The sequence below is a fragment of the Elaeis guineensis genome, chromosome 6 (assembly GCF_000442705.2).
Source record: "Elaeis guineensis isolate ETL-2024a chromosome 6, EG11, whole genome shotgun sequence".
NCBI lineage: Eukaryota > Viridiplantae > Streptophyta > Magnoliopsida > Arecales > Arecaceae > Elaeis > Elaeis guineensis.
Genome location: NC_025998.2, coordinates 133,349,596 through 133,358,472, shown reverse-complemented (window position 1 = coordinate 133,358,472; position 8,877 = coordinate 133,349,596). Strand labels below are relative to the sequence as shown.

At 47.4% G+C, this 8,877-nt stretch overlaps 1 protein-coding gene across 1 annotated transcript; it reads right to left on the bottom strand.

The window, feature by feature from the left end:
* Positions 1-4,444: 4,444 nt before the first annotated feature.
* Positions 4,445-8,310, bottom strand: LOC105034323 (cytokinin dehydrogenase 5). The gene is made up of 5 exons (XM_010909432.4): positions 7,556-8,310; positions 7,297-7,424; positions 6,476-6,751; positions 5,856-6,118; positions 4,445-5,091 (listed from the first exon to the last, which is right to left on the bottom strand). Exons 1-5 carry the CDS (start codon positions 8,154-8,156, stop codon positions 4,737-4,739), a joined length of 1,623 nt encoding a protein of 540 aa, XP_010907734.2. The 5' UTR covers positions 8,157-8,310; the 3' UTR covers positions 4,445-4,736.
* Positions 8,311-8,877: the final 567 nt, after the last annotated feature.

The window sequence follows — 8,877 nt, the reverse complement described above, 5'->3', positions numbered from 1 at the left end:
ACCCCCGCTCCAAATTATTAGAAAATACACCTTGAGATTTAATCTATATTGAGCCCACAGCGAGGTCCAGAATGATGAATAGAGTCCAACGAGCCCAAGAACAACCCAAACGGAGTCCAAACGACGAAGATACATGCGAAAGGAGGACGACACAGCGTACGAGGGGCGGCGGCCGGTGGCGAGCCAGCAGAGGCCGGCGGTGGCACCACTGGGCCCCGTGGAGATGTGCTCGAGTGCAGGCGCACGTGGCCCAGCACGCGAGCGGGCCTAGTGCGGGAGTGTGTGGGCCGACCCAGCATGCGCGGGCGACCAAGCACCCCTGCACGGTCCACCGTGGACCACGGGGCGCTGGGCGGTCCATGGGATCGCGTGGACCGAACATGCGGTCCATGCACGGTTCAGACTATTTTTTGCGCAATCCGACCATCCAAATCGCAGTCAGTCGTGATCGAACGACTGAGGTTGATTCTGAGTTTGATCAAGTGATTAATGACCCTGATGTGCACGATTGGACGGCTCTAGTACGAGCCGGTCATAATCGGACGGCCACGGATGATTCTAAGCTTGAGTGGGACTCTGTTTCCTAGTGTAATAGTTTTTTGGAGTTTTTGAAGTTTATAAAATTTTGATTGACAAGCCGTCAGTTGCGTTGGAGAGCTGGTGATGTCCTGGAGGTACGAAAAGACTTCAATAGAGATTTTAGAGAGATTTTGTAAGGATTTTGGGGCTTTTTGTTAAGAGACCCTTGTACAAAGATTGAGTGGTGAGTTTCTTTTATACTGATTTTGTTTTATTCTCTCATAGTGAAGCTTGCACGCCCTATGGAGGTAGGCTTAAGGCCGATCCACGTATTTGTATTGTGTTTCTTATTTTGTTTCTTCTTTCTTCCTGCTGTATATTGTGGTACAGGATTCTGGACGCAACAATTGGTATTAGAGCAAGATAGTGCCAGAGTGTAAGTTGCGACGGTGGTGATCGAGATAGAAGATGGAGAAGACAAGTACAATCAAAGTGGAGATCAACAGGTTTGATAAAAAGAGTAATTTCTCCTTGTGGCAGGTGAGGGTGAAAGACGTGCTCATCCAGCAAGGGTTGATCGATGCTCTCTTGTGCGAGGAGATGCCGACCATCATGGAGGTGCAGGATTGGAGACGGCTCCAGATGTAGGCGGTGAGTACGATCCACTTGTATCTAACGGATGAGGTGATGATCCATGTGCTTGGCGAGATTTTTCCGATGATGCTATAGTCAAAGCTCGAAGAGTTGTACATGATGAAGTCTCTCACCAACACTCTCTTCTTCTAGAGACAGTTCTACCAACTGCGGATGACTGAAGGACAGAGCGTACAGGAGCATCTCAGCCACTTTCAGAAGATCCTCACCAATCTCCTCAGCGTTGGCGAGAAAGTTGAGGAGAAGGCCAGGGCGCTGGTCTTGCTAGCGTCACTCCCCCTTTCGTATGAGTTCTTGGTGACTGCTCTTCTAATGGGGAAGAGCACCATCAAGATAGACGAGGTTACCACGGTGATTCTTCAGAATGAGGTTCTCATGAGGGAGAACTCAGCTTCGAGCTCAGATGGCGGCAGCTCAGCTTTGGTGATTTCTAGAGGAATAGAAGGCGGCAGACAGAGCGATAGGAGATCACGATGAGGGTGATCGAAGTCCAGGATGAGAGATCTGAGCAAGATCAGATGTTACCGGTGTGACAAGTTAGGGTATCTAGCCAAAAATTGCTTTCAACTTAGGGATCGGACAAGCGTAACTGCTGCAACGACCAATAGCGACTCAGAGGGTGATGCCCTAGAGATATCTGACGATGTATCTACTTCTTCCCAGCAGTAGATTTTAGATTCTGCATGCACCTATCATGTATGTTGTAGAGAAGAGCAGTTTGACTTCCTGAAGAGCAATGAGGATACTGTTTATCTACCGGATGGATCAAGCTGTACGATCAGAGATATTAAAACGGTCAGTTGGAGGACACATGATGGTGTAGTGAGAAGATTGGGAGAGGTTCGATATATATCCGATTTCAGGCAGAATTTTATCTCACTGAGCAGACTGGATTCAAGAGGCTACAAGACGGAAGCTAGTGGAGGAATCCTGAAAGTGTTACATGGCAATAAGATTGTTCTGGAGGAGAAGAAGAGGACGAGAGGATATTACTATCTGGCTGAAACCCAGTACGAGGTAGAACTTCAAAAGCCAGGAGGAGTCCAAAGCGAAGTGGAGCTCCAGGTGGAGGTGGATCGAGCACTAGACGGAGACTCGGAAGGACGAGAGGCGATGTCGCAGGGTGAGATTTCTATTGCGTAGGATGATACCCGAGTAGGTCTTTGATCAAAGTGGACACAGCCCATGACGGAGGTGGGATCAAGCGTCTGATTCGAATCCTATTTTTGCCCATCCATAAGACAGCAGGCATGCCCCAGGGCGTGGGGGTGAGACGGATCACAAGCTCTCAGAGATAGGTAGAGGTCGAATATTGAGTCGAGGTGAGATTGTTAAAAATATACCTGAAGATTCGATCCATATTGAACCCACACTGAGGTCCAAGATGATGAACGAAGTCCAACGAGCTTAAGAACAATCCAAACGGAGTCCAAACAGCGAAGATACGCGCGAAAGAAGGACGGCACAATGCACGAGGCGGTGGCGGCCAGGGCCGACGACGGGCCAACGAAGGCCGACGGTGGCACCGCAGGGCCCGGCGGAGACGTGCACGGCAGGGCACGTGGTCTAGCATGCGGATGGGCCAATGTGGGCGTGTGCGGGCCGGCCCATTGTGCGCGAGAGACCCAGCGCAGTCCACCGTGGATCGTAGGACGCTGAGCGATCCATGGGATCGCATGGACCGCGGCCCAATGCGTGCGAGAGACCCAGCGCCCCAGCGCAGTCCACCATGGACCGCAGGGCGCTGAGCGGTCCATGGGATCGCATGGACCGAACACGCGGTCCACACGCAGTTCAGGCTATTTTTTGCACGATCCAACGGCCAGATCATAGCCGATCACGATCGGACGGCTGAGGTTGATTTCAATTTGATCAGATAATCAGTGATCTTGATGTGCGTGATCGGACGGCTCTGGTGGAGCTGGTCACGATCGGACGGCCATGGATGATCCTAGGCTTGATTAGGACTCTGTTTACTAGTATAACAGTATTTTGGAGTTTCTGAAGTCTATAAAACTCTGATTGACGAGCCGCCAGTTGCGTTGGAGAGCTGGTGACGTCCTGGAGGTGGAAAAAAAGGCTTCAACAGAGATTTCAGAGAGTTTTTGTAAGGATTTTGGAGCTTTTTGTTGAGAGATTCTTGTTTAAGGGTTGAGTGGTGAGTTCCTCTTGTATTGATTTTATTTTATTCTCTTATAGTGAAGCTTGCACGTCCCATGAGGTAGGTTTGAGATCGATCCATATATTTATATTGTATTTTTTATTTTTTTCTTCTTACTTCCTACTGCATTTTGTGGTATCGGATCTTGGGCGCAATACAAACATCATTTAAGTATCATAATTGATTGAGGATATGTGCTGTGCTGGTTTACCTTCAATCATACACTCGCGTGAATCCCAGAGCAACCAATTACCGTCGATTGTGTTTTATTTTTCATCCAATTAATGACTTGAATGCTAGATGGGCAGAGATAGAGCAACCAAAGCATGCATGGGACCTACATTAATATTTATTATTTCTGTTACTTTACACGTCTAGAATGTCATGTGCTGACGCCAAGGAAGAAAGAAGGCGGAGCTGCGACTGCGTAGGCTGCCCTAAGTTTGTGTCACACTCACACATTTAATTACGTCCATGTGGTAGAGGGTAGAGAGAATATTTGACGTAGGTCCACCTGGCAACGTTCTTTTGGACGTACCTTCTCCACAATTTTTAAGTAGTGGGGAAATCGACCATCTCCGTCCGATTGGTTCATTGCATTGCATCAGCTAGGAAATTAACGCACGTACACACTATAGCCCACATTCCAACATGCTGGCGCCAGCAACGCGGGCACACCGCAGCATGAAAACAACAGCGCGCGCGGCGTCGTCTCAAGATGCAGACTAACACGTTTAATTGCTGTCATGACCACGTACGCTTCGAATCGGGCTTATATATAGTATTAATTAATCTTTGTTTCATGCTTCCTTCTCAAACTTTATTGATTTCTTCTGGGTTTTTGATTCATGCTGTGTTGGTTGTTTTTCTGCATATGCGTTGCGAGGCTGTTTGATTTCGTTTGGATAATTAATTTTGTCCGATTTATTTTGTGCTGTGTTGCGGAGCCAGCTTCCCTGCTTGGTCTTTATTTTTTTTTTTTCTTGGTTATGTATAATACAAAGAACGAGGATGGACTCTTCAATATTTCTTCTTTTTTAAAAGATCGGGTCTTGAATACTCCAAGACCATCCATTTCACAAATATATCACATAATAAAAACCTGTTTATTAGAAAAAACAATTAGTTTCCTCAATAGTGTTTATATTATCCTACAACTTGTTGATGTGATATTCCTATTTTTATATATTATATATTAAAATAATGATAAAGAAAATGTATGTCCATTATCTAACTTCCTCCATGGGTCCCCCATCACTTGCCCCTCCCCAGTATCCAACCTTTGTTCCTCCTTTCCTCTGTCTCGTTATTGCATGCCCAAAAACAAAGTACTCCCCAACCTTTTTATGTATCCTTATCGATCCAACACCCACATCTAGCAATAGTAGTCATATTTCCATTTTCATTTTCGACTCATGGAGAGCTCATAAGGGGAACAAGGGGAGGAAGCGGGCAGGAAGATCCCTTGGCCCAAGCCAAGAATGCACTCGGGGTCGAACTGGGCCTTGAGCTTAAGGAATCGGCCCCATTTGGCCCCGAAGTGCCGAGCCCACTCGGCCCGAGTCACGTGGTGCGGCAGGTACTGTTTCACCTCGATGCCCGCCTCGTCGCAGAACGCTAGAATCCTCTCGTTCTGATCGCTAAGGTACTCCAGACTCTGAGTCGACTCGTCCGAGTCAGGAAGGGCCGACCTCAGAAAGGCCACCACGTAGAACACCTCCTCGTCGGGTGTAACCACCGAGCTCCTCTCGTCCCACCTACAATTATTTTCCCCAAATCAAAAAACATTAGTCATTAGATATACATATAAATATGTCTTCACCAGTGATAAGGTTTGATCTTATTCGAGAAGCTTCAATTTTAAGAGCTGCTGATGGAAAATGTCCGCAATACATTTGAAAGGAGTATCATCTCTCTCTCTCTCGGATTCCCTCTCCGGCCAGCATTTAACCCTTTTTAGGTTTTGACGAAAGCAACACCTTTGTCATTAACAAAGCATATTGGCGGATACAGAAAGATGGACGCAACCCAACTAAATAAAATAATCTTTGAAAGTGATCTGACACCACGTTTTTTAAAGTGCAAGGAGTCGCGAAACGCTACAACTTTGAACCACGACACGATAAACTGCGGTCGGCAGTAATGTAACGGCAGTACAGATACTATATTTTCGTGTCGTCTAAGAGTGTGTGGACTGTAGTGGTGTCGGACCTATTATAGGTAGGCAAGCCAATAGTGGAGCTTAACAAATACACTATATATAATATATATAATATAATGAAGATGATCAATAGTGGAGCTTAACAAATACACTATATATATATATATATATATATATATATATAATGAAGATGATCCATACCATCTCAAAAGAATAGCGCAAGTACAATAAACCAATATAATATGTGCATGTCATGTGGTCTAACTATGTGTATTACTATAGCTAGTAAAATATATAGGAGTGCGACTGCGAGTTGCATGCATGCAGGCTGGCCATGTGGAGCCATGTGGAGGTGATTACTTATGCTTGTTCATGGGATAGATGAGGATCGGCCCGCTGGTCTTGTTTCCGAGAATGGTCCGAAAGACCCCACGGTCGAAGTCAGCGATGCGAGACCCCGGAACAAAGAGGTTGAGCCATGGATGTGGTACATCCCACATCCCCTTGGCCCGGAGCTTGAGCTCGCCCTTGTGGACACGATCGAGGAAGTCGGCATAAGGGAGGTCGGTCATGAACACGGATGCCGGTACGAACTCCAGCTTCTTTAGTAAAGCCTCCACTTCCTGCAGCCCAATCACATATGATATTTTGGCAAAGTTAACATAAGCTCTCTTTCTTTAATAAAGGGATCACTAATCAATGGTTATATATATGTTAGGTTGTAATTAAAGTCGAGCAGCGGCGTAATAAAATAGTGAAAAGTTATGGAATAAGATCTAGAGTGGAGATCTTCTTTCATGTTCTCCATGTGGGTGTTTACTGTCGACAGTTAAAGGATAAGGAAAACTATGCCAAACCAAACAAATTAAAAGCCCTTTCATCGGTTCTTTTAGGTAGGGGAATAAAAGAATATAGGCCAAGGAAACAGGGGATGCTTCCTTATTACCTACAAACATTACAATAAGAACCCATGCACCGACCTGGTCGAGCAAGCTGGCAGCGGACTCGTCATGGTTCTTAGTCATCTCCAAGCAGTAGAGTACACCACCGTTGGATCCAATGGAGCTGATCTTGACCGGATTTCTAGGAGAGAAGAAGGAGGACCTCCAGTTGTTGATCAAGCCCTCGTCGACGATGACGAAGCCTTCAACGTAGTCGAACCTCTCGCTCCGGTGGGCGGTGTGAAGGGAGATGAGGTGCTCTTGGTCTCGAGTGAATGTTGTGAAATTGGAGTAGAGCACTCGAATCCATCTAACCTGATCACCAAAAAGAAATCGGATAGGGCCCATGTTAATTAAGAGACCTCCAAAACCCCTCAAAAAAATATATGCGTGTATGCGTGTGTGTGTGTGTGTATATATACACAATTCACATGAAACGTTTTTTTTTTGGCTCTCTCCAATTATGATCGCATCCTCCATCGGCTCCGGGCTACCCCCAAGCTGTCTTGCATGATCTTTTCACCAAATTGGTTGTCAGTGTCATGTTGTTCAGGAAAAAACAGTGCAAAGTGCACAAATGTTTCCACTTCTTGTACAGATGTACACTTGGAGGGAATGATTTTCCAAGCTAGCCAGGTGGTAATCAGACCCGGCCTCTTTCTTCTTCCTTCAAGGAAAGCGGGAGAAAAAAAAATGGTCCCAAACAAGCCCATGTGGGAAGGAGGGAGGGGGAGAGAGAGCACAGCGTTTTGCTGGGCTTGTTATATAGGTCAGTCAGTCGCACCTAAGCAAGGAGATACCGAAGGTAGGAGCAATCAAAGATATAAACATATCATGGATGGTAAAATTATGAAACTAACCCTTCGGGGAGCAGGCTCCAGTGCTATTCTAGCCCTTGTTATGATCCCGAATTGTCCTAAACCACCGAGAACTCCATAAAATAGCTCTGAATTCTGCTCTTTTGAGCATGTCAGGATCTCCCCCTTGCCTAGAAAGCAATGGAAAACATGAAGTATATATAATTAGAAACCGTATAGATAGAGAAGCAAGGAACACTAATTACAACTAAATATTTAATGCATAATATATAATATAGAGCTAGTATCTGAAGAAGCCAACCCGTGACTACATCGAGCTCGTAGACGTTGCTTATTTGGGGGCCATGGTGGAAGGCTTGCCCACTGATTCCAGCATTGGAGAGGGTTCCCCCGACCGAGAGATAGAGGTAGTCGGTCCAGGACTTTGGCGCGAGCCCGCCATTCTCCAGCGTCCAGTTCAAGATGTCGATCCACAGCTCACCACCCCAGACATCCACATAGTACTCCTCGAGGGATTGGGAGTATACAGGGCGGGACCTCTCCCGGGGGCCTACGGCTCGGCCGTACTGGCTCATCTCGATCACCACCCCGCCCGGCGCCTGGGCCTGGCCATTGATGGAATGGCCATGGCCCCGGGCGGAGACCGGGAACCCCTGGGCCGAGCCATAGGCTGCCCGGACCAGGCTGACGACGTCACCAGCCGAGGCCGGGCGCATGACGGCCATCGGTTCGGCCCGGGTCATGCCCCCAAAGTCGACCGAGGCCCGGCCGACGTCGTAGCGGTCGAGGCTGAGCTGGCCCTCCAAGCCCAGCTGAAGTAGCTCGGCGGGCTCCACCGTCAGGCCGACGGTGGACATCAGCCGGCAGATCGCAAACAGTAACAACACCAAATTCTGTTTCATCTTCTCAAACTCAAACTCCTGCTAACAAGCACAATAAACGGGTCCAGTATTTCGTAGGGTGGTTATTGTACTGTTGCGTTTTAACCACGGATGATGCTAACGTGCACCTTCACCGGAGAAGGAAGGGAGGAACACAAAGAAAGAGAGGTGGGAATGGAAAGAGAGAGAGGATTGGAGGATGAGGAGAAGGGATGGGTTTATCGTATATATAGGGCAGAAGGGAGGGAAGAAGAGAGGAACAAAATCTCGTGGCAGTGCGTGGGGACTCGTGGCGATTGCTAACGTAAGCCGAGATCGCGCTTTTATTTTGTTGAGACCACCGTTCTAAAGATCTCCTCCCTCTACGCAACATGCAAAGATTCGTCCTTTTTTTTTTTTTTCTTTTTTCCCGCTAACAGCTTGGTGTTTTAGGAGCTCCAAAGGAAAAGAAAGGAAAACAATAAAGATTGACTCGATCTTTTCCTTTCTGTTTTTTATTCTCTCTCCTCCTCCCCCCCGCTGTTATTTTCTCTCTCTCTCTCTCTCGTTTAACACGTGGCAGAATAATATGGTGCCAATGGGCCACGCGTAAGGAAAGTGGCGGGGTCCTTGGGATGCTAGGGATCTTTGGTGGGACCACGCCAGGGCCGGGGTTCACGTGGAGATTTGGATCGGGGCGACAATCACCGGTGCGGGGAGGGGAGAGAGAGCGAGAGAAAGGGGTGTTAGGCCGCTAGCGAAG

Bases quoted from the DNA above. Each gene is read 5' to 3' on its own strand.
- LOC105034323 (XM_010909432.4), bottom strand. From the start codon at position 8,156: ATGAAACAGAATTTGGTGTTGTTACTGTTTGCGATCTGCCGGCTGATG. The intron at 6,752-7,296 runs GTTAGTTTCATA...TTTGGTGATCAG, and splicing joins TGGAGCCTGCTCCCCGAAGG to GTTAGATGGATTCGAGTGCT. The intron at 5,092-5,855 runs GTAATCACCTCC...AAATAATTGTAG, and splicing joins TATCCCATGAACAAGCATAA to GTGGGACGAGAGGAGCTCGG.